Source organism: Melanostigma gelatinosum (assembly GCF_949748355.1).
Source record: "Melanostigma gelatinosum genome assembly, chromosome: 9".
In the NCBI taxonomy this organism is placed as follows: Eukaryota; Metazoa; Chordata; class Actinopteri; order Perciformes; family Zoarcidae; genus Melanostigma; species Melanostigma gelatinosum.
Window position 1 is genome coordinate 6,809,063 of NC_136642.1, and position 27,866 is coordinate 6,836,928.

At 45.9% G+C, this 27,866-nt stretch overlaps 1 protein-coding gene across 2 annotated transcripts in view; it reads left to right on the forward strand.

Annotated features, from left to right (window-relative positions):
* The first annotated feature begins 3,363 nt into the window (after nucleotides 1-3,363).
* Nucleotides 3,364-27,866, forward strand: part of LOC306781804 (mannosyl-oligosaccharide 1,2-alpha-mannosidase IA) — a 137,637-nt gene continuing 113,134 nt past the window's right edge. For both annotated transcript variants that reach the window (XM_079274828.1, XM_079274827.1), the window contains exon 1: nucleotides 3,364-4,710. In XM_079274828.1, coding sequence (XP_079130954.1) covers nucleotides 4,126-4,710 — 585 coding nt within the window. In that variant the 5' untranslated portion in view covers nucleotides 3,364-4,125. The remainder of the gene's footprint in view (nucleotides 4,711-27,866) is intronic.

The window sequence follows — 27,866 nt, forward strand, 5'->3', positions numbered from 1 at the left end:
CAGACGAATCCTAATCACTCCTGAACGTATTCTGTGTGTGGTAAATGCCTCCCAACTGAAAACAACTTCACATGAAGCGCCACATTTACCTTCTCCGTGCTCATAATGTGTACACGGAGGATCAGGATGCTGTCTCCCACTGAAGTGATGAGGATGCTGTGTGTGTGTGATGCGGTGAGAGTGAATGCAAAGCACACAACCTTTTGTAGGAGCCCTGTTTCCGATATAAACCGGTTGTTTTTCTGTGACAAATGTCAGCACTTTGATTTTGTCCGGGCCTGTTGGTGAGACTGTATTGCCTCGCTCATCCATCCTTCTGATGAACTAGCCTGTCAGCGGCTGGCGCAGCTTCATGCAAGCTCAACGACTGGACTCATGTATAACTTGGCCTTTTGAGAAATACTGACTTGACATGTCTATTAAGTTCTTGTTGTTGTTTTTTAAAGAAAGGCATGCAGTTGGTATTTTATTTCGTTGGAATCAGCATAAACACATGAATAACAATTGACATGAATGTCAATTTTATTTATGTTTATCATTGGGGTGTTATTTAAAAGGTGCTTTTTTTACCGGACTACTTCATATCAAGAGGTGTTTCTAATTTTTTGTCCTCTCTATGAGGGTGACGTACCATTAGAAACACCTCTCAATAAATTGTACTCCATTAACCACTAACTGTGAACCTAAAGCTAAAACCTTAATGTAACTTTATGGCAGTTGCATTGTACTACATTAGGTTGTACAGGGTGTACCCAATAAAGTGGCCGCTAAAATGCCTTTACTCATTCCACACAGACGCTGAGCCATCACACAGCCCCTCTGTCTGACTACAAACTGTCCTTTTGTCAGCGATAAAGCCCGTGAAACGCTTTATAGATGTACCTACTTTCAGAAGAAAAGCTCTTGGATCTGGAAGTAAAAAGGCAAATCCAACAGTTCTTCCTTCCCCCTCTGTTCTGTAAATTACAGACAGCCAGTCTGAACCAATTAGGGTTTGCTGAGGGAGATGGCTTAACAGTGAAAGTGTGGGGTCAAACGCAGCACAGATTACCTTCAAATTAGCTCGTCCCACCATATGCACCTCACGGAAAAAAAAAATAAAGAACCGAAGGAGTTCCACGTGTCAGGTGTTAATAAGGGCCGACCATATGCTTTCACAGGAAATGTTCTTTTTTTGGCCTTGAAGAAAGTAAAAACATTTTTAAACACTTTTATTTTGAAATCAGTATTACAACAACAGAGAAGGAGACAGAGGGACGGAAAGAGGAGGATGTGTGCTTGAGGCTCGTCAAGAGTTCATCAGACGTCACAGACAGTCAGGAAAGTCAAGGACACTGATGGTCCACACTGAATACACTGATTGTAAGGATGTCCTGGGGCAACTTTTGGGCAGCGGAATGACAATAACTCGCTGAGGTGGGCTTGTGGGCTTGTGACCTGTAATTAAAGACCAATATTGAATCCGATCAGACCTTTATTTTCTTTTTCCTGCTTTCAGGTGCATTTGTTGAATAGTGCCGTGCAGGCTCTTCAGTAATGGCCAACTCACGGGCCCATCTATCTTATTAAATCCTGACAAAACACTGTGTTTACACTTTAGCTTCTCTTTTGCTTCTGTAAACATTATGTAAACTCGCTTTGCTAAACTTCCTGTGTACCAACACACCTCAGTCACGGGGAGGATGCACAGAAGACACATTTCAAACAAATACACACAGCTGTGACTCAGTGTGTTGGATTTGAGCAATACACTTGAGGTCAAGCATGTCAAAGCATGTCAAGCAGGTCAAAGCTTTTTTAGCTTTGTCCAGATCTTTCAACTTCATCACACAGTCTTCATCAGCGGATTGATCTGCTCAGTCACGGAGGACAGCTCCTAAGCCGGAGCATGTCAGTCGATTTGTCTCTGTGACCACTGATCCAAGTCCATGCGCTGAAGAAGCCAGTGTGATATGGCTGAAAGCCTCAGACAAGGCTAGTAAGTCGACGCTGAGATAAGATGCTTTTGTTAAACTTGAAATCGTTAGTCATTGTGATGTTTGCTCAAACATCTTGACTTATGTAGCTTATCCAAGGCCTGACGTCTTTGGCTAAATTGAGCTGAAATAGATCATCAACTTTCTGTTTTTTTCTGAAATAACCCAAACTTTGAAATCCCTTGCAGGTGTTTTAAAGACATTTCCAGATTGCTGAGAGACGATCGTCTGCTGAACATTAAACATTTGTTTTCCTTCAACCACACAAAGATGGTAGCCATGGCCTCTCAGTGACATGTGTGTGTTTGTGAAGTAGATGTATGTAGATAAGTTGGCATGTAACTGAGGAGTAAGTCGAAGTAACACAAATTTATTTTGGTGATACTCCAACTGACAAGCAGGTAGATGCGTCACTTCCGGCAACGGAATTAGTTTAGCCAATTCAAGTGTTGCAACGTGTTAAAAAAACATCTTCAATGTTCATCTCACTAGTATTTTAATTTCTTTAAGGAATCAGAAAATAAAACATAATATATATTGAATGAAGTTACTTCTCATCAGGTGGGTTTGTCCCCACTGGGCGTTCATCTCTGGACAATTAAGTCTTGAAAATATCAAATAAAGCGATTGAGATCTTATACGGTCGCCTGTAAAACATTTAAAATAAAAAGAAGCAGTTGTGAGAAAGTGCTTTCTTCATTATATTGCTTATTTAATTCTCGATGACTGTTGAGACTATGTGGCAGATATCTCTACCCGCTTTCCAAACGCTTCTCCGGGATTAAACGAGCTCATTTTCCGCGAGGCGGGGTGGATGTTGGTTCTTTCTTTTTGTTGCTTAATGTACAGAAACATCCAGGCCGCTCTGCTTTTGTCCAAACGGCTTCACGGTGTTGCGATACGCCGCTGTGAATATCCATCAAGGCGTCCGAGCAGCCCACTGCATCGTCGAGCCTCTCTTTGCCTGCACTATATGTTACATTGTTACATTTCCAGCACTCTCTCTCTCTCCCACCCCTCGCTATTCCTTTTTTTTTTTTTTACGCAAGCGGACGTCCACGGCACGGCGACACAAGTGCGCACTACAGGCGAGAGTGCGAGGCACGGTAGGCAGGCAGGCAGGCAGGCGGACGGACGGACGGACCGCGGGTACCGGAGCGACGACGACGCGGCGGTGGTGCGTGTCTGTCTTTTGTTGGAGACCTCCGAGGGGCGGACTGGACGGTGGATTTCTTTATTCTCTGGATTTTTTTTGGATCAGGGGCTATAGGATAACTTCGCGTGGGACAAAAAAAACCCGCCTCATTTCATGTCATCCACCGAATTGTTTCGCCCGGCGTGTTGACGCCAGCTGAGAGGGTGGGGGGGGGGGAAGAAGAAGGGGCAAACGCAGGCTACTGGAGGAAGAGCGCGACTGACAGATAGGCGACATGAATACACACGCGTTTCCGTCCGCCAGCTGTACCGGATAGATGCGAAACAACACACGGCTGGCGATCTTTAAACGTAGATTTGAGGAGCAGATGATGCGGCAACGTGGGTCGGTTTCAACGGAGATAAGCGACCGAGATGCTCTGCTGCACGCTTGAGGTTTGCGCCGTTTAGGGGCAATGTGCTGTTGACGATTTGAACGGAACAATGCATCGAGACACAACTTTGTTCACAGACCTGACACACTGCGAAACGTTTCATTGTATCCTACGGAAGTGATACAGTTGCGATGTTGTAGTTCTCCGTGAATATAGCGGAGTGCTCCGGTGAACTCCGGTGCCGTTTAATCTGTGCTGCGTTCACGGTTTACGTCGACTCAAATCCCGCAACCTATCGTGATGTCGGCTGGATGAAAGCTGCACAAAGCTCTCGAGTTGTGCTGTCAGGTGATTGGTAACGTGTTGGTGTAGGCAGGCCTAACCTTCGCTTGTGCAGATACAATCGATAGCGAGATAAGAGCTGCTCTGGCAGGCTGTTCGTGCAACTCTAGAAGTGTCAACTCTGGGTGGGGGGGTGGGGGGTGTTTTAGAAGTCACGCATTTCGAGTTTTTACAGATGCCCCGACGCGGCAGTTAGGAGCCGCTCAGTCGAGACTGTCAGAACCACTGTGTAGCGTCGGAGAAGAATACTGTGAAGCAACGTCTCCAGAAAACTTTCAATGGTTTTCCGAAAGTTGCCCGGTGTGTCTGCATCGGGCATGGGTCTGCGGCTGTCCCAGAAGTTCGTGTTTTTGCTCTTTCTCTCGGGTTTGGTGACGCTGTGTTTCGGGGCCCTTTTCTTCCTGCCGGACTCCGTCCGACTAAAACGCATTTTTTTGTCCAAGACTGAGACCCAGCCGGTCACCGTTGGCTCCGGGTCCGAGAACGATGCCACACGGGAACACTTGAAACGACCCAAGGACCAGGAGCCCCCGCGGGGCATGACCCCGGCCAAAGGAGAGACCACCAGCACCAAGCTGAAGAGTCTGAGCCGCAGCCCGACGGTCTCCCTTGAGGCCACCGAGGAGCGGCTCGCCGGGGGAAAAGCGCAGGAGGACTTCACTTTGCCCAGGTCCAAGACGGAGTCCAAGACGGAGTCCGCCTCGGAGAAGGCGGCGACCACCTCCTCCTCCAACCGCGCTGCCATGTCGGATACTTTCAGTTACGACAAATTCAAAGGGTGTCTGCTCAAACCCCCGCTGGGAAGAGACACCGGCAGGCCGAGCGACCCCCAGACCAACGAGCGCCGGGAGAAAGTCAAAGAGGTAAGGAGGGTGCAGGTGGATCATGGGTCAAATGTTTGTGTCTGCAGGAAGGTGGACGGTTGACTTAAAGTAGCCCCGAGGGTTATGTGGAAGTAGTGATGTGGTCGTATTATAGGAAGTCAAGATTGAGGTTGAATATGAACACAAAAGTACAAACGTATAAAAATACAGGACATTATAATATGAATGTTGTCTAAATCTATCCCATTGATCAAATGAGCTCAGTCAGTCACGTGACATCACTCACCCCCCCCCCCACAAAATAGTCAAAATAAGCAATTTGTATTCAAACGTTTCTGTGGCTTGTCAGAGCTTTTGAATGGGAGCATGTGTACGCTGTTAAAACATGACCGATAAACGTCATTCTGCCTCATTCAGATATAAAACTAAATAAAAACCAGGCATGCACAGCTGAAAGAAGTAATTCTATTTCCGTTGCCGAATTAGATTAGTCTGTATTTGTGTGACAATACGGACGAGCAGTGGGCCAGTTGTTTGCCAAGCTCCTGCCAAACAGATAAAATAACATCCCTCTCAATCACATTGCTCGTCCAAATGTACCCAAATGTGTGTGTGTTTGCCTTCCTGTAGATCCATTTCTGTTGGGTTTCTATAGACTGAGAACAGTGACAGGGGGACTAAAGATGAGCTGAGTGATGTTTCTGCTGTTTCCCAGTTGAGATGTACATGAAGCCTAATGTCATAATATAATAGAAAGATGTGTGCAAAAGAAACAATGTGAAATCACTTTTTATAGAACTGTGGCATTGCTAAACAGGTGCCGCTCCTTCCTGAGCAGACTGCTGCATATTCCATGTTTTTCTTCTTATAAAGTCATTGTGTTTGTAAAATAATCAGCTCAAAACTCATTCTGATCATTCGCCTTTGTGCAAGTTATCATAAGCATTACCGGACTGCCATATTTGTCTTTTGGGAGCCGTTCAATTGCATTCAATCATTTTAAAAACAACGTCCTGCGTTTAGCCGTCGCACCTCTCATCACCCTCACACCATCGCCTGCAAAGTGACGTGACACTTCGGCCAGGAGCTCTTCAAGCTGTGTGCCCGCCTTTGTTGAGCCCTGTGGGTCCAATAAGGGCTCCAGAGTGGCAGCGTCTGTGGATCACACATCTGTACCCACTCAAGGCGAGGGAGGGTGTGAGGCAGCCATTGGCTAGCATGTGCAGATGGGTTTCAGCCTTGGCATGTGACACGGATAAGTCCCGTCGTCACTCTCACTTCCAGCCTGCCGTCACCCTCTGTGCGCTGCTCACATGCCTCTCATACCCAGAGGTGATGTGCTACATGATGACTGAGGCGTCTGAGGACTGAGGGAGGGTTGTTTGGCCCTCGTGCACCGAGCGCTCTCACTGGCTCGTTCTCTTTTGATCCCTCTCTCTCTCTCTCTCTCTCTGCAAGGGAATGTCAGTGTGACTTTGCTCGCGCCGTCCGTTCAGCCGAGCTCGGAAAAAGTTCTCTCCTTGAGGGGGCAGGGGGGTTAGAAGTCGTTTTTCCACCACGCCCTCCTCCCAATCACAGTCGCAGAATTGTAATTGCGCTTCCTCGAGCGAAGACCTTTTTTTTTCTTCTTTTTTTTACGACGGCACCGACGAGCAGACGGGCCCCGTTCATCCTCATTGCGTGTTCATGGCCCGTATTGCATTGCTGTGCATTGCTGTGGTTTGCTGTTGTCGATGCTTCAGTTTCCACCGTCTCGAGCCGGCTGGCAGCGTTCCAGGCGGCTTCTCTCTTTCCCGGAGGCTCACATTCATGCTGCCAGCACGGGCTGACACACAGTGAGCCTGTGCTTTGTCCAGGTTTACAGATGTAAAACTAAGTGCTAACTGTAACAATGAAACATTTTTGGATTTTCTTTCTTCGTCTTTTGAGCTGTTTTGATGTATATTTCTGTGAAGCATGACGTATCATCCAGAATTCCATTTCTAGTTGTCCCTCTCAGCTTGTGTTGTGATGTACAGACAGAGCAGCTCTGTAAAAGCAGTGTTGTTTTTGTGTTCACTGTAAATGGATGCAGGGAGAAAGCCAACAGAAAGGGTCTGGTCCAGCCCACTGAGTGCCTCAATGCCAAAACTGTGAATGAGCATGGTTTTTTTTTCTCGCCTGCCAACAACTAGAAAGCAGACTCCCCACCTTCCTCCTCTGTGTGTGCACCCACTGCCAAGTGAGGGTAAAACGAGCGACAATGACTCGAAATGAATGAAATATTTGAAGGCAGCCCCCCCCCCCCCCACTAGCTAAGCCTCCACGGGATACCAGGAAGTACTGCCAAAAATGGCGAAGGTGCTGTTTACCTCTCCGCTAGTAGGTAGTTAAATCTCCCCTAAAAGTCCTCAGCGGGATGAAGATAAGAGCACTTTTTGCAAACGCATTAGTTTAGATCTGGTTGGGCAGCTTATATATGGCAGCTTCTGCCATCAGTGTATGAACGTTTTTGTGTGAATGTTGACATGTAGTGTGAAGCGCTTTGAGTGGCCGGAAGACGAGAAAGATGCCACATAAAAGCAAGCAGCAAGTCCATTTCCTGTTTTAACTCTGTGCCTCCATATTGCTCTCTTCTGTTGGTCTCCACAACATCACGTCGATCAAAAGAGAAGTGTGCAATAAAGGAGGGTCTCTATAAAGCCTGAGACACGTTGAATCTTTAACAGAGATGTCCCAGTGCAGAGGATCTTTCCTTGAGGAGATTGGAATAGTTTGTATAATGTGGCCTCCAACCTGATGCATTTCCATGGGGATAAGCTAGGTACAGTATGCTATACCGGTACCAATACACCAGCACCCTTAAAGGGATATTTGATATTTTCCTTCATTTAATACCCATCATGTGAATGGAAGCATTCAGTTGCGTAAAATCAGTAAAACCACCACATTTATTTCCATCTGGACGCCACGGGCGTGTAGCATAGCCGTACTTTCCAACGTCTTGGTGGCATGTTGTCGGCTGTGAGCTAAGCGACACAAATACTCATTCTTTTCTAGATCTGGGGACAAAAAGCGTTGAATACGAGTATCGTTTGACTGCAGAGGCTTCGATACTGCTCGGTACGGCGTTATTGCGGAGCAGCCGATACCCGGCCCTACGCGAGGAGATGGTGGCGCTGGCAGGGGATAAAGCTGACAGCTGAGAGTACAGCAGTGAGAGGACAGACACACTGCAGCCTCTTGTGGCAGAGCCTCCTCCAGTGGAGCAATAAAAAGTCTTTCGGGCTTCTTTGTTCTGTGGGTGTGTGTGTGTGTGTGGGCACTGGATGGCTTATCGAGATGATCAGCTGCTTGGGAGTGACTCTGGAGTTTGACAGTTTCAGTTGGAAGGCTTGTCACTGTTTATCCATCCAGTACTGAAGCCCACCTGCATCACTGTGTCGACAAACAAGAATAAAACGAAGTACATCTGTTCAGTTTGTAGAGCGATTCTACTTGATGGTCAGATGGATGTGTGTGTGTGTGTGTGTGTGTGTGTGTGTTTAAGCCAGAATAATAAACAGCATAACATGGATAAAAACAGATGGTTGGGAAGCACAAAATGGTTTAATCCACAAAGTCGGTACAAATGTAACAAGAGTTTCACAAAGCTGACACACCTCATCTGTTCACTAAGGAAACGTCTGACGGGAAATTTCTTCAAAATGTACTTTAAGGTGAAAAATTCCCAGGTACTTTGTTTTTTGTTAGCTTCTGAAAAAGGGAACCGAACACTGGGATCTTAAATTCAAAAATATTAATAATAAATCAAGGAGGTTTGGTTCAGAGCAGTTGTATCTGAAAGACATTTTAGTAATGTTTCCCTCCAGTTAGAAGGATGGTCTCAATGCCACTGTGCAATACATCTAGCTTGTTTAATATAAATACACTTAAGTGACAGGTTTTAAATGTTCCTGTATCTGCTCTTGAGACACACCCAACTATGGAAATTTTAGATCAGTCAACATCGCTTGTTTGTTGAAGAGCCGGAATCAAAGGCGGCGTGTAAAGTGTTCCTTTCACAGTGTGCAAGAAGTGCTGTTAACTGTGGACAATATCCGATCATTTGGCCTTCGTATAACAACCGAATTGTCGCATTACACGAACTCTCACACACCCAAGGACGCACAAAGCCGGCACAAAGCTGCAGAAATAGATGAGCTTGTAGCCCAGACCTGAAATCCCCTCACAGCAGTAATGACCTGTGAGCTGGGTGTCTGTCTGAATAAAGTGCTCCCGTTAAGCCGGCGCCTCCTGGCCAGCTCTGACCTCCCGCCGCCCCCCCCCCCCCCCTGCTGTCTCCAGCTTCGAGCCAGGTGCGCCTGAGCGAGAAGAAAGAAACGGAAGATGAACAAAGTCTGAAGAAAAAAAAAGAAAAGGCTCACGCTCTCTCTCCCAGCGCTCCCGCGGAGCTGGAACATTTGTGCTTCTCCTCTCCTCTGTGGATGCTGTGCAAATGTCAGCGGCTGGTGTTTGGAGCCATCGTTGTCTTTGGTCTGTTTATGCGGGGGAGTGAGCCGCTGTGCCCGCTGGATATTGATATATTGTGCAATGGCAGCCGAGACAGATATTATCAACCTGTCAATGCTGCCAGGCTTTGATGAGGCCTTTTACTGCCGCACAAGAAGGAACCGCGTCTCATCCCTTTTATGAGACGTGTCTTTTTCTTTTTTTTTGACATTTGCATTGTATGCTTTCAGTCGCTTTCACCCAGGGCTGCTTACAGTAATGGCGACAGGACGTCTCGGGTTGTTAACATTATGAGCGGCACTGACACTGAGTGGAGGGCAGGGATGAGTGTACCACCTGGTGTTGTACTTCTACTGTGAGAGCAGCTCTCACGTTATCCTTCCTCCTACCTTTCTACTCCTTCACATTTAACTCGCGGTAACTTAACGGGTTACCCTCTTACTATTCGCACCATTGCAGCGAAGCCACCGACAAACAGAGATGTTTATCTCGGGAGTAAACCTGAGGATGCGTCTGTGCAGAACGCATCAAAATGAGCTCGGACTCATTGCATGCACAAATGACTACTTGGTGTGAATTTAAAAAGAAGAGCGTTGCATAATGCACATGCTGTAATGTAAGTGCTGTAAAGTATCCTTGCATCTATCACGTTGTGGGCGGGTAGAAGTCGACGGACGACCTGTTCTGGCGCCACAGCCGGAGAATCAAAAGTGTGACGTTGACTTAAGCGATGCTCAGAAGCTTCTGGACTACCTGCGAAGTACACGTCTTAACAAAAGAACCACATTGACTTTCTACAGATTGTTTGTTCTACATACCTGCCATAAACCCACTATGTTATCCTGTTTAAAGAGAAGAGGACTGCTCATTAGTTTCTGCAGTTATCAAAACAAAATACTCCAGAATGACGGCAAACACGCTCAACCACAGTAATTGCGAGATCGTGTTAAAGACCACGGCTTTGTAAAACCCACACACAGAATAGATCATGATTAGCACTTGTCATGTAGCCTCGTGTGCATGTCTTTGCTTATGTTTATGAAAGACACATTTCTGAAGAAATATGGACTTGCTGCGTCGCTACTGTCGGACATCCTGCTGCAGCGCTTGAGTTACTACATGCTGACCTGGTGTTGCCCAATGGAAATCTTGCTTACTGGCACCTACGATATTGGTTGGTTCCCTCATGTTCTGCCCCCTTCTTAGGCATTACATAACTATTAAAAACAATGCAGATGACCCTAAAGGTCAAAACAACTGCATCCAGGAAGTCTTTCATTTCACAGAATAACAGCAAGAGGAGGACATGTCTGGTAAAACAAACCCTGAGAGCCCAGCAGAGAAGTTTATTCTCCAGCGGGTGATAAAAGCTGATTAAGCAACACAATACCAGGCCTTCTGCCCCAGGCCATCACTGCAGGAAGAGAGTGATCGGGGGAGATGCAAAAGAAGAAAAGGGGGGAGATGTTTGTGAACATCCTTTTTTCTTTTTTGCCCTCACCGCGGTTCTCTCCCTGCATTCCCTTTGTGATAAGGGCACTAGCTCTCTCTCTGTTGAGGCATGCTCTGTCTGCAGATACCTCTGCTGCAAAGCCCTTCACACACAACTCTTTGCACAAGTTATCCAGTTACAAGATGCACGTAGGCCCTTTTTTCCCCTTTCGTCCAGACATGCTCGTTTCATTTTGTGTGGTGTACAGTGTGTGTGTGTTGGTGGCTCACAGGCGGAGCGGAGGATTATATCACATCTTGAAGGTATGAAATGCCTCAAGTGTCCCTCTCTCCGGAGAGGCCAATCAACTTCTTCTTCCTCGTCCAAAAATGAACAGCAGTGGGGTTTATATATGCCGTAAAGTGTGTGTGTGTGTGTGTGTGTGTGTGTGTGGCTCACGTGAGCACAGTACGTTTTCCTCAGCAGTTTTAAAGGCACACAGCTTGTATATCTTTGCTTTCCCTGATGACGTGGCCTAGTCAACAGTTTGCAGATGTTTTCCCTCATTGCACAATATAAAAATCCCCTTTTTTCTCCCTGAAACTCCCCCCTTGTTGTTTGCTCCCGCACTTCCATACCTGCGAGGTTTTAAGAATCAGGCCTGACTCCAGTCTATTTGTTTACCCTGCTGTCTGTTTACTATAGCGTGGGGGTGTTGCGTCACTTGCCAGTAAATGCAGAGGGGGGTCACGTCCCGGACCAGACATTTGCCCACACCTTCCCGAACAGAGCAGAGCTCAGAGCTGTGAGGGAGCAGCGCTCTCGGCAGTGGCCGTGTGTGTTTTTTCTTGGAACTTGATTTCTGGTTTCCTTTCAGATTTCATCAGCCAGACCCTCAAAAAAGTCAGTCCGCCCTTCCATTGCTGTGATGTGGCAATAAGTCTGTTGGAGGCACATTTATCTTGAGTTGACCGTACTGCTGACACAATGGGGTCATTGTACTTCCTAATCTTTGCTTCTGAAGGAAGGAAAACACACAGACGTTCATTCCTGACTGGATCTTCTCAAGCGTCCCCCTCTTTTTGATAAGGCCAACATCTCCCAACATCCTACATAGCGTTTGTCTACTCTTACACTTTTTCCCTCACGTGTTCCCTCTTCCTTTTTCCCCTCCAAAACCCGCCCATAAAACCTCCAGCAAAGCTTGAGAACGCCGTTGTGTGTGTGTGTGTGTGTGTGTGTGTCTCTCTGAGGAAGCACTTGTGAGACGTGTTGCCCTGCCTGTGTTTGCATTTCCCGTTACACATTTTTCAGTGAGTGTGGTCTCCGTCGTGTTTTGCCGTCTGACTCGCTGTGACTTGAACGAGCTTAAAGAGTGTCGTAGTCGCGCGCTTTCTGCCAGCTAGTCTCTCTCTCTCTCTGGCTCTCGCTCTCGCTCTGTGTGTGTGACCAAAATGTGGCACCGATTGACTTAAAGTGAGTCGGTACTCGTTGGTAACAACTCTGTGTGGACTCCCAGCATCCTACAACAGCACACATGCTTTCAGCTCAGTCATGTTTTTGCAAGCTTCAGCCAATGTATGCTTTAGTGTGTGTGTGTGTTTGATACAGAAAGTGGAGAAGATGAAGGATCCAGGGATGACCTTGTTTGCCCCCTCCCCCCCACCTTCTCTCTTTGGCCTCCCTGCTCTGCAGATTCAACAAATAGGCAGGAAGTGGGGAGAGCGAGCGAGAGAGAGAGAGATGGTGGCCTAGATGTAACCAGCAGTGTATCCGAGCCCCCAGCTGAGTGTCAGCCCCCTTCCTTTATGCCTGCCTAATTGGTCAGAAAATATGCGTGGCTGTGTTCACGGGGTTAATGGCAAGACATTAGAGTGGACTAGGGGACCTGGCTAGTCCCCGTTTGTCTTTCCCCTCGTCCCGATCGTTGCTCGTCCTTTCTTTGGCTCTAGTTGCGATCACTGATTCTATCTCCGTTACTCGGTCTTCCTCTTCAGCCTCCCTCTCGTTCCTCCTCCCCTGCGTCTTGAAGACCCCGCTCACTGTCACTGCTCTCCTCCTCATCACCAGAGAGCCAGTGTGAGCTGCCGCTGTCGCTGCAGATCGGCCGTTATCGTGTTGTGACATGGCTTCAGCCTACTTTCAAGATGGCTGAATAATGCTGTCAAGCTTTTGACCTACAATTTAGGCGGATCCCCGGAAGACATCATCTTTTATGTAGCGGGCCTTTGTTGGCCATGAACGTGTTTTCACCCAAGTGAGGACACTGGCTGTGTGTGGAAAGCCTGCCGGACCGTTTTCATGGTCAACAACACAATACTGTCTGGCTTTCCGTGTCTCCCTAGTGATTTTCTCCTTCATCAGCATCAGTGGGCAACTAGTCATTAATTAGCCGAATGCTTACAAGACCATTTTAGCCAGAGCTGGGTGTATTTGTTCATTATATCACAATTAAGTCCCTAATCAAATGGCAGCAGCGGTGCTCAGTGCTCATTAGGGAGCCATATAGATTGCTCTTGGTTCCATCAAAGGTTGGATGATGGGCCAACGAGATAATTACAATTTCCAGCCATCCGAAGGAGGCGGAAAGACGGAGAAATAACAAATACACCGATTTTGATAGTCTTCTAATGAGTTTGTGCGGGTGAACAACTAGTTTGCTGATCGTTGATTGGACGAGACGCGTAGCTGACGGGCTCTTGAGCGAACGTCTTGAGCGTTAAAATTGCGCTGGACGGATGGGGGCTGGCCGTGGAAGAGATGGGTACATGCGCTGCCCTTTAATATATAATACATAACCCCATTCAAAATGTAGTGGCTGTTTATCTCGACCAGAGGGAACCAAGTCAGCCCTTTGCAAAATAACCCACGTTCATGATAGCAGCTGTCGCAGTGTGCTCATTTAAGCGCTTCTTTAGAATTCTAGTTGCAGGAAGCGTTTACTCAAAAAGTACAGCTAAACATCAAAAAGCTCATTGTCATTTCAAATCTTGAATGATTGTAATTTTGTTTTAGAGGAGCGTCTGTTTTAGAGGATGTAATCTCTCTAAACCTTTAAAAAAAAATGTCTTAACATAATCTGTTGTCTACTTTACTTTCATGTCAGAACCTGTTTTAAGGGTGGGGGGGGGGGGTTCTTCTTTCTCTCTCAGAACCAATGTATTTTCATTTAGAGAGGAGCAGATGGTGATGCAGTGGGTTTCAACAACAGGAAATGGGCGCTGTCTAGTTTCAGAAGTGGCAGTTCGTTTTTTGGAGAACCCCAGATATGTTGTTTCAGCTAACCACTGCTTTGGGTTGGCGCACGCAGAGGTCATTGTGATTCATACATCGGTGGTTAGTGTGAGGAAGGACTTCCAAAGAAACGACTGTTATTCACTTTAGGTTTCACGAACATACTACAAGTAAGTGAAACGTCTCTGTTACAGCTAACGGATACTGATGTCATATTGGGCTGGTTTGAGTCTAAAACAGGGCGGTAGTATCTGAGAGTTCCCCTCTTTTAAGCCTCATATGATTAATATCTTTATATATTCAAAGGTGTTTTACACCCAGCGTTTGATATCAACAAAGGTACATTTAACAAGTGACTCCAGTCGAATGGCTTGAGGCTACTTTTTTAATCTAATATTTCGTATTATTGATTCATTAGGCCAATTGTGTCCTTGATTAATCGGCTTAATGTCAGAGCCAGTGGTGGCATCCTCTTAGGTCTGACTAGCAGTTGCAAACCCTACATTTTTTTTTTTTCAATTTCCGATAACATAAAACCGAGGAAAAACAACCATCCCTCACATTGGGAAGGCTGAAAAGGACCTCGCGGATTCATCGATTATCAGAATAGTTGCAGACTAATAATTCTGTTGATCAGCTCGTCAAGTAATCGAGTAATTGTTTCAGCTCTATTACTCAGAACAAGTAAATAAGTGACATTTGGAATGCGGCTTGATATCGACGGGCAAAAGGGCAATTTACAGTACGGACGCTACAGACTGAAGCGTCTTAAAATCAATCAACCAATCGGCACAAAGTGGAGGAATCGGTTCCATTTGTGAGACGACGCTCAAACCAGGGTGCCTCTGAGTCGTGCAAATTAGGCTTTTTATGTGCTAACCGTACCGAAGGCTCGATCCATCTCTTGAGTTAATTCGGCCGGCCATTAGAGTGGAAACCTGCTGCTAACCAAACGTCCCCCAGAAGATGTGGCCTCCGGTCATCGGCTCTCTCATAATGATGCGTCTGCTGTGGTCTCCTGGACACAACGAGAGCAATGAAAAATGGACTGCGCGCTTTTATAATGACATCCCGGACAAAGATTGTGGCTTCCACCTGCAAAGGGAACAATTATTGTGTCGGGGACTGAGATCATGTCACTTTAAATTATCTCCAATTCAAAATGATAATTGGAAAATGGCGGTTGAAACAAAGCATCCAATAATATAATAATAGTTACAGATTTGTTATTCAAGCCTCAATTAGAGACAAAGCGCAGCGTGATTGAGCTGTGAGCTTTAAATATCATAAACTCGCCGAATTGACGTGACTTGAGTTGACTCCAAACTGAATTCCTACTGAGTTTTATTGGCCCAGTCAAACATGTGAGATTGGGCGTGTGCCAGGATCTCCAGAGTTCTCCAGCTCGGGCTTGTGGCTTAGCAACGGCGGAGTTTATTTTTACTTGTTCACTCGCTCTCAAAAGCTTTAGCTCCTTAACTGCCAAGTGTAACGGACACCATATTAACGAGTTGAGTTAGTGCTGCGAGAGCCAGTTTGATGTGTGTCGTCACTGAGCTGGGAGTGAGACATGCAGCCAGGTAAAGGTGCCGCTCTGTGGAATGTAAGCTGTTTTAAAGATCCAAACTAACAAATGGAGGCACTTCTCTTAGTCTTTAGAGGGCCTGAAGTCCGCAGCACAAAGCATGAAGAAATACAGAATTCAGCTTTTTTTGCCTGATGAAAGGTATTTGCATGGAAAGGGGCTTCAGATGTTACCTTTTGTTCAGAAATGCAAACGTCTCCCGTGCTCTCCAAAGAGTAATTTAACATCAACGGAAAGTAATATCATCGAACTGTTGGCTGTGGCTGCAAATGAAAACCACCCCACTGTAACAAAGTATAGTTTTCCAAAGTCCTTTGAAAGTAATATTCAACAGTTGTCAGAACGCAGAATGCAGCACGGCGAGATATAAAGCATCCGTGAGCCCTCTGACCCCCACAAACCCAGATCAAAAGGTGACTTCAGGCTCTCGGAAAAAGCTTAGTGAAGGTAAATGGAAAACAGACCCATGTCTAGGGGGTGTAGAGAACTGTGTGTGTGTGTGTGTGTGTGGCAAGCTGTGGCTTGACAGGAGAAGTTATGTTACCGTTGTATTTTCCAAGTAAAATGAGATGGATGGTTGCAATTAATTCTGCAGTGACCATTAGCTCAGCACAATCCAGCAGCAGGACGCCGGAGCAGACGGTGTGTGTGTGTGTGTGTGTGTGTTTAATGCGTGCGTGTGATGTTTTAAACACAGTTTGCTTGTGGACCTTTGAGGCCCACTGAGTCTTTACAGGAAGCAGCGATGTGCTGACTAGAGCGAATGAAGGCCGACGGGTCCATCCAACATCTGCCCCAGATTCTGCCTGTGAATGTAGCGAAGATCTTGTTTTGTGTGTTTTTGCGGTATTTTACCGTCTATATATATATATATATATATATATATATATATATATATATATATATATATATATATATATATATATATATATATATATATATATATATATATATATATATATATATATATATATATATATATATATATATATATATATATATATATATATATATATATATATATATATATATATATATATATATATATATATATATATATATCTCTAGATTTTATTTGTTGACATTGGAAGCACTTAAAATGCCGTTTTGTGGAGGCAGAGGCAAACAAGCTGTCAACCCTTCTGAAGAGACAAGAGGTTGTGAGGGCATATTCCCAGGGAGACATATTTACATGCGACTGTATTCAATGCAAAAAGCTACACTACTACACTCCTGATCAAGGAGTCGAGCCTGATTATTCGGCATCACTGCCCCTTCAGTCTGTAAAGGAGAAGAGTAGATCAAAACATGTGTACACTGTAGTTCTGGTGTTATCTCATCATTTTGGTATTTAGTTTTTCTGCGCGCTGCAACCTGTTTTATAAATGGTGAACCTTGAGGCAGCGGTTTTGATTGCTTCTTTACATTCTTCAGGATTGCTTGTCAAGAGTGTAAAGTGTTACGTTAATTGTATCTTCCGAACCCACTCCTCTTACCACCGTCTCAGTCCTTTCAACTGAACGACATTGTAATGTGCGCAGAACCTTAAAGCCCCGGTAAGCTGTCATTTTTGGAATGTTTGACCCTCAGGTTGTCTCAGTCGGACCGTCTCGCTGTAATTGAATCAGATCGGGAGATATTTGCAGCTGGGGCAAAGGTCACAGGAGTGACAATATAAAAATGTTAAAGGAATCAGAGTTACAAATTGACATTCGAGGCATTGCTCGAAGGTGCGTTTCGAGAGTCGCTGCAGGAAAAAAAGATGGAAATTGCAGATGCTGCACAAAAAAAGAAGCCATTTGTGTCGTATTTTAATTAGAAAAGAGGAACCGGACTGGAAGTGTACGACTCTCTGATTGGCAAGACGGACCAATTATTTTCTGTAATCTACGGTGTAGACATATCTGATGCAAGTGTTTTTAGTCACGGCTGTAAATTAAAGCTTCCCTGTCTGATGGCGACCTGCGACGTGATGTCACATCTGTTGCCCTCTGTGTGGCCTGTGTGAAGACTAAACCAGTGAGAAGGCAGTGGGCTATTACCCGATGATGCGGAGTGGATTACTTTTATTTATGGCCTGCCTCTTCAAGGGATTGTTTGCATGATTTAAAAAATAAAATCATGCCTGACAGTGTCTGTGTTTTTCCACAGTAGAGCGATAACCGAAAGCAGTAAAGCAAGAAGTTTCGTTAAAAAGGATCTCACATCTTTCACATTAAAATATATATATGGGCGGATGCAGGCTTAACTTTGTGACCTCGGTGCTCTCCTTGATATGCTCCATTCATAAGCGATAATGACCGTATGCACCACAGGGGGAGCTTTCCGTCGTGCCGAGGATACTCGTCTGTTTTTTGTATCTCAGTCGAGGCAGCTGGCCAAGATTCCACAGCGTGTGTTGCTACTCTGCTCGGGTCCGAAACGATGCCTACAACAGCAGCGCTATTGCACATGCAGGGGTCTGTTGGCCGCGGGGAACTGACCTATTGTCAGCAGGGAAGTCGACGCATGAGTGAACTTGCAATGCTAACAGCGCTAAAGGAGCTAACAGAGCAGAAAAGCCCAAACCACAGCAACAAACAAAGGGCTCTTGTTGGGCACAGGCTGCAGCCATTTGGCACCGTGACAAAAAGCACCATCCCTATTGATGCAAAAGTGTTTTTCTTTCTTGATGTTTGGAACCATCGGCACCCGGGAATTCGGGATTTGTTTTTGCAGCGCTCTGTCCTCAGTGGGAACATCTTGGGTGACTCAAAACAATGTGCACTTGCATAGAATAATTCATGACACGACACAGCATTTGCTTGCACTCTTTTGCCTGCTCGTACTTTGAAGGGGTTGGTTAGCTTGATTGCGTTTGTAGATGTAGCAAGTGTTTGTGAAAAGCATGCCCAGAAGAAGTCCCTGATCTTGATGAGCCCTGACCTACGCTAGTGCTCATGCATGTGTGCGCTCTGTCACCGCTGTACTTTGCCTGTCGGGAGAGAGCGAGAGAGAGAGAGACCGTCACCCTGCCCAGTGAAACAGATGGTGCTCATGTTAGGATACGATGTTGGCATCGCAAGTTAGAGGAGGCCACGGTGGTTCTGTGGACTGTGATCATTGCTCCCGCACGTTGGGATGTCCGTCGGCTCAATTTCCAATGATGAGGGTGACGCGAACTAATTATACAGCGGCTGTCAGAAATGCATAACACGGCGGGGTAAATTGTAGGAGGGATCAGCAGTGAAAGGTTAGGCGGGCTGCTTGACTGTTCCAGCATGCACAGCCATGATGAAGCCAAACGGGTAAAACTGATGTATAGTTTAATTTACTGATGTCACTGAATCAGGTGGTACTGAGCGTTTTGGTAGAGTTTGTTGCAAATCAAAACCTGCTGGGTTTCAGCTGACCGGCCCGTCAGTTTTATATTTTGTCTTAAATATTTTTACGTCGGCACAGACTGCAACAACACAGTAGCATCCTCAAACCAGCATTCATCAATTGAACCTCCATCTCTACGCCAATGCGTAGGAGGCTGCGCATCGACTTGGAGAGGGCCGCTGGTTAATAAGCCCGCATCTACTCCCACGCCGTTAGACACGTAAATATACGGACCGAGCATCCAAACAAGGACCTACATTGATGAGTTGTTGCCATGGGCTTTGCGCGCAGTCTTGATTTTCTTAATCGAAAACCTCTCTAATGCAGCATCCCGAACACTTGAACCCTGAGGATATATCACACGTTATTCTTTCTTTCCTGAATCTCTTCGGGTTGTCCCACTGCATCTAATGCAGCATGCTCCCCCGTCAGTGATGGCGAAAGGTTAAGTAGGGAGGGACTGTAGATACTACATTATTCAGACCATGAAGCCGGTAAAACCCTGTTTAAGTGTGGCTGCCGTGTGCAAAATCCCAAATATATAATAATATATGTGGGTAATAATATCTTACCCACAAGGGTGCAACCCCCAACAGTTTGCTTTTATTTAACGAATATACGTTTACTCTTGACCAGTGAGTGGGCAGATGGCTCGGTCAGGTGATGGCTGGTGTGAACCAGTGGGTCGGACTGATGGCGGGGGTGAGCACTATATGCGCTAGAGACGGCGAGATTAATCAGACGCGCTAGAGGAGGAGGACAGGAGGATGGACCGACGGTCGCCATGATGCAAACGTTTATTTCTTAATTTACTTTTGACAATTATGTAATTTAACCCCCTTTTTTCTGTAAAAGAGTTGTGTAACTTATGTGGGATTAGTTATGGGTGCTTCGCTTTTCATCGAATTAGCACCACTGTTCTGAAAACACTTGTCCCGGTTCCAATACTAATTCTTCTTACTTCTCCTGTCTTGTCTTTTGCCCAGCAGTCTCCAGACATTAAATTAGCATCTAGATGCTCGTAACACCCCGCACAGCCGTGTGTCTTTTTGCGATTCATCTCTACCCGGGTGTTTCACTTCGGTATGCATATACTGTAGAGCCCGGCTGCGGTCACGCACCACACGGGCTGATGAAGTTCATTAACACCCACTCTTCCTCACTAACGCTTAAATGCATGCTCTTCTGTTTCTCCTCTTCGCCTGACCTGAATTAATGGCCGATGCATCCTCTCTTCCTTGGCTCCCTTTCAATATATTTCCGGAGAGCAAAGCAGTTTTGTCCCCCTCTGTCTCTGTGTCTCACGCCGCACCGTGTCTAATCTCAGATCTCATTTCATCACGTTGTTTTCAATAGGTGTTAGTGACTCATCTCCACGGAGACATCAGTGAGTCTAAGCGGCCTCAAACTACCCCTGAGTGACCAATGAAGCTCTTCAGTGGAACTGGCTGAGTAGCTGGAAACAATGTTTCTTTTTTTTCTTCCCAGGTCTGTAGCAGGAAACAGGAAGTGGACTCAGCAGTGGTGCAGTTTTCCCCTCGGAGATAAACATTATCAGTGTCAGCGCTCATTGTCATCCCCAGCACATTCAGACGTATCGGGGTTGGGGGGGGGGTCACACAGCGGAGCGGGAATTGGGGAGAGAAATTTCCTGCAGCTTGTTATTGACACTCCAGAGGTCCAAGAGAGCAGCACCTGGAAAGTGCCTTCACAGCACTTTTTAGTCCCCCCCCCCCCCCCCCCCCCCCCCGTCTGCTAGGAATACTGCTGTACTTTATTGGACAACAAAGGGAAAACAATTGAGTGTTATGAACGCGCTAGCGTTCTGCTTTCTGAGCTAAAGGCGAGCTGTAAGTCATCGCTCCTTCACTCCCTCCTTCCTGCATCAGTCACTCTGACCTCGTAATCCAGCAGCCGTTTCCCTCGACCTCCTCGTGGGCCTCCTCTTCTCTTCCCGTCGAGCGTTTGAATTCCGAAGGAGGTCTTATGGGTCTCCAGGGTCATATGTGGCATCTGGTTTTAATTTAGTTCTTGCCACTCGGAGGACGTGTGTAGCAAAAAAAAGTCAGTTTACCAATTTAACTGTCCCATAAACCTCCATAACACTTTTTAATATCTTTCACTCAAATACAGCGTGTGACTGATGGGACTGATTCAACATGCCAAAGAAACATTGTCTCTCAGTAATCGTGCTTTTGTTCCAGAGTATCTTTCATAACGTCTTGGTTTGCTAAGAGGATGTGAACTCTGGTTGTTGTAGATATGGAAAATGAAAGTGCAGCAATTGCATTTAATAAGACATTCACAGGGACACTTTGCCCGCAGAAGGAATAAGTGAAAACTGCAATCTTTTTGTTCCAGCGGTGCGTTTACAGTTGCCTTCTGTAGAAAACAAAGCAAAATGGCAAATTTACTCACTTTTGCGCTTTTTTCCCCTGAAAATAATGAAATAAATCGCCCAACTTTTTCCCAATCTCGGACAATAAGGCAGATTCATATATAATCAAATTTGACGAGAAGGTCTCATTTTGTTGCGTAGAATAGAAGGGGAACCTTCACATTCCTATTTCTTCCTCATAGGGAAAGAAGCCCCACGCTGTCCCTTAATAACTAAAACCCTAGTTTGTCCCTCCGGCTTGCGTTGGAATGGCCCTTTCTCTTTCTCGCTCCTAAAACTCAATTTAGCTCCGTCATCCCAGGCATGCCGATGAGCACCTTGAGCACACCGGCATTAAAAAACCATGAAATTGTACACTGCTCTACTTTTTTTTTCTTTCTTTCTTTTTTTCTTTTTCTTTTTTTTTTCTTCAAACATTTGGAGTTGGCAGAGAGTTCCCGGTTTTCTTTACTGACAGAGTATATTTTTGGGGGCAGGCACAGGCGTACTGCAGCCAGCCTCCACGGCCCACTTCTCACCTCATGGTACACAAACAAGAGCAGACGAATGCAAAGCGAGAAACAAAGAGTTTTTAACAGAGGGAGAGAGCCGAGCAAAGAGGTTCAAGCACAGGTGTGTGTGTGTGTGTGTGTGTGTGTGTGTGGAGTGTATATTCTGAAACTTCCCTCAGAGGTGTGATGAGCAGTGCCCTGGGGCTGAATACACAAAGTTCGGACTGACACGCCCTCGTTTTGCCTCTGTGCTTTACGACAGTCTCACCCCAGCGGCCTCCTGTAGATTACAGCTAAGTGCACGGAGTGGAAAAAGGAAAAGAGAGTGCGTGTGTGCTTTTGTTTTGTATGTGTTTGATGTGGTATATGTGGTCATGTATTTCCCCGAGACAGCTCAGCAAAGCCATGCGTACCGTGGCCCTTCCCCATTTTCACTTCCATGGGAACTGAATATCTGCAAAAGCGATTTCCCATGTGCCTCACCAGAGTCAGAGAGAGAAATGACTCAGCAGGACCATCTAATCGCCCAATTCCCAATGAAGATTTGAACGCCACACACACACACATACACACACACGTACACACACACAAAGGCGTATTCCAGTACACTTCCCCCTACTGTACCTCTGACAAAACTGCTGCTGTGGGTCCTGAGGAGAAAAGGCCACGCTGGATCAATAAGGCAATTTTCTGTCGGGTCAGCGGCTGACACTCGGGTTATTTACAGGAAGGGGGCGGTGGCGAGGACAGATAGGGGTGGGAGTGCGCATGTTGGTGGACGTATTGCTTTGCACACCTAATCTCTTTCACCACCATGCTTTCACTCAGTGGACGGTCCATTCTCTCCTGCTGGGCAGCTAAAATACATTCACATTGCCCGATGCATAGTTTTGCTTATTTATAGATGAAGAATATCTAATTAGTTTTTGATTGGTCCCTAAATGTATTTGAGGTTATTTGATTGCTGGAGTGTCTAAGCAGAAATGTATCAAGCTCTTAAATGAGACATTTCTTCACACTGGCTCACTTTGTAACGATTATTACAATCAAAATAGTTTCAGATTGATATTCTGTTGATGGACTTAACGATGAATCGACCAATCGTTGCAGCTCTAATCATCAGTTGCAATCCTTATGGTGTCCGCACTGTGCAGTTTTAAGAATAACCTCAACTTTAATACACTTTTAAGTTCCTTTTCTTGCCAAGTGCAGTTCAACTTTCTTATCTGTGCGTTTTGCATTACGTTTTCTGCTCGTCTTACGCTTCAGGTCCCCTCAGTTTATCTCTTTGTGAGCGTCTCAGCCTCACAAAAGGCAGCGCGCGTTTTCAGTTTGCATTCGTGAGGCTTTTCTATTTGTCAGGCTCCTGATACCGAAGAGTGCAGACACAATGTACCATTTAAAAAGAAAAAAAAGAAAGAATGCTGTGTGCAGTGAGAGACAGCTGGTGCAGAGGCGGGCGGCGAGAAGATTCTTAGCAACACAAACACAGCGCAGCCGAAACAGAACATTCCTGTCTGATGAAGGATTCGCTTAAGATGTCAGGGAACAGAGCGACTCAACTGACCGACGCAGGAGTCTGACTAGTGCCTTCAGCCTCTGTGAGGAAAACCACGTTTTCCTAATGAGCATCTGTAGTGTTGTGTGGATTATGCTCACGCATCCCCCCCCCGTGTTGCCCGTGGGATAACAGAAATCCCAAGAGAGATGCAAGTTAAGAAGATGCATAGATCCTATCTTTAACGAGCCCGTGATTGGATCCATCGAGTCTTAACTGCTGTAAGAGATTGCAGCTTATCGCCACCGTAGAGGTCTGCGGTGAAACATAAAGATCTGAATTCAAACAAATAGGTCCATCATGCAAATGGGACACATTAGAGCCCCCTTTGTTATGCTTTTCATCTTTCAAGCTGCACCGCAGATTGTGATGATGTATTCGAGGTGAAATGGAAACCTGAGATGCTCGGGCTAATGAACACAATCATCCCCCACATTGGAGTCGGCGGGCATTTTTACCGGTGAGAGTAAAGTGAAGCTGGTTTCAGGCGCACACACACACATACACGGAGATGAATGCATTTCGATGATCATTTATGGTCTCTCAATGCGTTTTGTGATTGTAGTGCATTACAATCATGGTTCCCTTTGAACTCCGCGTGATGGGAACTGTAATTTGACCTTGCCAAATGCACTTTTTAAAAAATAATACTTTGATTTAATTTCCCATAACTGTACCACGCCACAGTAATCGCGGGAAGTGTTCAGCCTGCCAAGCAGGTGAATTTAGAGCACCTCGCTGAGGGTTCGGGTACGTAATGTCACTCCGGTGGATACTCTGACTCACCAGATGTTGTAGCTAACAGCATTCTCATCCCTCTGTTCTGCAAGGGCACCATCGCTACATTCCGCTACATCCCCCCCCCCCCCCCTATACCAGAATGTCCCCCATGGATGGAGGCAGGCCAGGTGTCATTAGGGAAATTATCTGCAGAATATACAGCAGATGTATATCATTGAGCCATCCGATTTGACTGCCGTGCCCAGGTGAAATGTTGCCAGAGCAGAGGCCTATCTCTCTTCCAATTACTGCGGGGGAAGTGGCCTATTTGCCTGCCGAGGCGCACAGGGCGCACTCGGAGGAGAGAGCGATTTGCAGACGCCCCATCTGCTGTCGGTGCGGTTAAATTCTCTCATAGACGCTGTCAATCTCAGTTGCGGGCCAGTCGGCATCACCATGTTGTCAATGACAAGAACGGGGAACAAAAGTCTGGCTCACTGCAACTCTAGAAATAGTTGATAAGGATGGAAATGTACAAACGGAGGCATACGTGCACTGAGATGTGATATGTCAGGTTGTTATACTTTTCTTTTAACTTCATACCTTTGCACTAAAAAGCACAATGAGTAGTGTAGGCTACTAGGCTTACACAATATGGGGTTTTTTTCATCTCGATGTCAACTTGCCCGTTGATTTTTTTTTTCAGTTAAAGAAAGTATCAATAGAAAACTCTTTCTTTTGGTGCCTTTCTTATTCAGTTCAGTGTTCAATTTGTTCAATAAAACGTTTAATTTCATTCAGAAACGTTTTTGCGACATTCAACAATGTCATTGCATAATTTCCTCATTGTGCAGCCCTAGATTTATTTCACATTTCCAACTGTAGTTAGGGTTTCTGATGAATACAGATTCATTGTTTCATTCTTGATTGTACTGGCTACCTCTCTGTTATTGTATTTGTTACGTGGTCCATGTTATACCCTGGATTTAATTGAATGCGTGTGATCAAAGGGGGTTACAAGGCTTTTTAGTGTTTCCTCTTGTGTGCTTTTGTTGTGTACGTGGCGGATACACGTGCAGGATTTTATCACCAACATTGTTTGTGTGTTTTGTGCATGAGGTGTTTGTCTAACTCTGTACACCTGTTTCGCAAAGTGACAGTTAGAGAGAGAGACAGAGAGGGCAAATAGTTACAATACAGGAAGTCCTCTTTCTGAGAGGGAAAGAAATGGAGAGACGAGCGTGACTTGAGCGCTCAGGGGAGGGAGGAACAGGCCGCGATACCCAGCCCGTCTCTTTCGCTCACAAAAGGCCGCATTGCTTTCTTTTGTGCCACTCCAAACACATCTCTAGCTGGCACAGGCGTGAATGAGGAGCGGCTGCACTCGTCTCACTGAGACAGAATCGCCCCACGACCAGTCGACGAGAAGTGCGAAGAGAAACAGTGCTGCCATTGTTTTACCATCTGCTTTTGGGGAGGGGGGGGGAGGGGGTATACCTCAAAAAACGAGAATCAGAGGGAGGCCACTGCACGGCCCTGACACCTAATGGGGTGACTGACAACCCAGCTATTACAGCGAAGGATTCTGGGAAGTGAGGGAGAGCTATTCACAGGCAGTGTTGACCGGGGAGCCTCTCGAATGGGGAACAGAATCACTCTTTGTCAGAGTTGAAGTCATGCACACTCAGTGTTTCAGTTGCCTCTCAGACATTGTGCTAGCTGTGGAGTTGTTGGTGGTGAGGAATGGGACCCCCCCCCCCCCCCCCCCCCCATGGCCCCGTAGTGACGTCACTGCCGCTTTTATTTCGTGCCCCTGCTGAGCACCAATTAGCCCGTCTCCGCCTGCTACTGGAGGGTTAGGCCTTTTGTGCTTGTTTTGCTCGGTTGGCTCGTGGTTCACTCTCCATGTCATCCAGTCAGGAAACAGGATGGTGTGACAGTGAGCGATAACACGCAGACGCTGTCGCACACTGTACGCTCAACTGTTCAGTTGGCATTTCATCAAGTGATGCAGTTTATTTTTACTGCATGGGCTCCAAACCCCTACTGACCTCCACCGTGTTTACATTGCATCTCGGCGCAAATGTCAGATATTCGATGCCTTTCTTTTGGTTTTGTCTTGAAAATATTGAAGTGTATATACTTCTAAAGCCTCTGTTGAGAGTGGGCGGATTTCATATTTTGTTAAGTCTAACCATTTAAGGATTCTGCCAGTATTCTGTTTTTACAAGTTGGTCTGTTCAGTTTCATGTTTGCAAGCTGACTTTTACACGCTGTGAGATTTGTGTGCAGACAGTCAGAGACCAGACAGGGTTACATAAAGGGAGGGTTTGTACACAGAACCTTTTGTTAAGATAACCCAGGAGTTGCAGGAGGACTTTGAACTTTTGATTGGTTCAGGTTCAGTTTCTTTGGGGCTGCTACTGGAAGGTTTTAGGTCATTGATGACTTTACAGAACCAGGTAAAATGACCTGATGTTTTTACTTGTAATGTGTAAATCTAACCCTAAAAGACACACAGCTGACCACCTCACAGCTGAACTAATTGATGCTGTGGAGACTTATTGGGGAAGTGGCTGCATGTGTTCATGAGAATGCTGCAGTGGTGTTTGGTGAGGTTGTACTGGACCAGTTCCAGTTAATTACATGAGCACAATATTGCACCGAATCTAGTATCGGTGTTGGTGCCTCCCGATTTAAAATTAATGTGCAATTTGAGTTCACAATGTTCAGTTTACAGGTACAGATTCAGATGTATATAAAATGCTAGATGTACAAAACAGTCATTTCAAGCGTACCTTTTTTGTATTTTATACCCCTAGTTATATGCCACTGTGAAACGCAGGTGCTGCACAGCATGTGTCTCCGCTGGTAAAGGAATGGGTTTAAGTCTCATCCCTCATTGTGGCCTCCAGTCACATCTGACTTTGGCTAATCTGGGGATTGATGCGCGACTCATTCAAAGGACACTTACAATGGCAGCTCTCAGCGGGATTATGAAGGATGTGAGAGCACACAGCCGAACGGGGTCGGCTGGAGACGTTGATCCAGCTCACTTCCTCGAGGCTTTGTTTTTTTTTTTCTCAACTAATACGTCGTCGTACTGTGGCTCCAGGAAGGAGCCGTATGTGGTATGTGTTTGGTGGAACAGGTTTCCCTCTGGCCTTTTGTAGTCGGTGGACCCTGACACCTGTTTCCCCCTTTAGTCTCTAGAACAACATTGTGTTTGGCTGCTTTAGCTCCTTTCACCTTGGTTCCATTACCCCAGAATGGGCTTCAAGGCCATTTAGCTGAGGGACTGTCTCTCTCCACGGTTGTAATTGGCTACCTTCCCCTTTTTTCGGTGGCCTCGATAACCCCTCTGAAATCGAGGTTGCGCGGCCTTGAGGTGCCCCTACCCTTGGCAACTGTGAATCATTGATCGTGTTTAAAGTTAACCGGTCAACCCTGCTCAGAGATGTTAATCAGAGATGTCATATAATGTTTACGCTGCGGCATGAACAAAAGTCGACAGGGAATCCAGCCTTGGGGATTTTCCAGTAATCTTACAATTCGTTTTCCTCAGAGTCTGTAGCTTAAATATAACGTGAGATGAGATGCACATGCGTAAGAAAACTTGAAAGCATCTAAAACACGACCACGTCTTGTTTTGATACCCTTTGCCTTCATGTACTCTGCTTTTATTCAAGACCAGCATAGCAGTTCACGTCCACAACATCCCGGCTACCTCTTAGATCTTAGCGCCAGGCTAAATTCTTTGCTCATCAAATTTTAAAAGTTATAGTTGGATGTTTGTTTTATTTCCTCCTACCAAAGATGATATGGTTGTTTGTTCCCCCTCGGTGCTTTTGTCAAGCCACTTCCCCTTTGTCCCATTTCCAGCTGTACTGTGTCTGCCCATAAAAGACGACGATGGTGTGGGA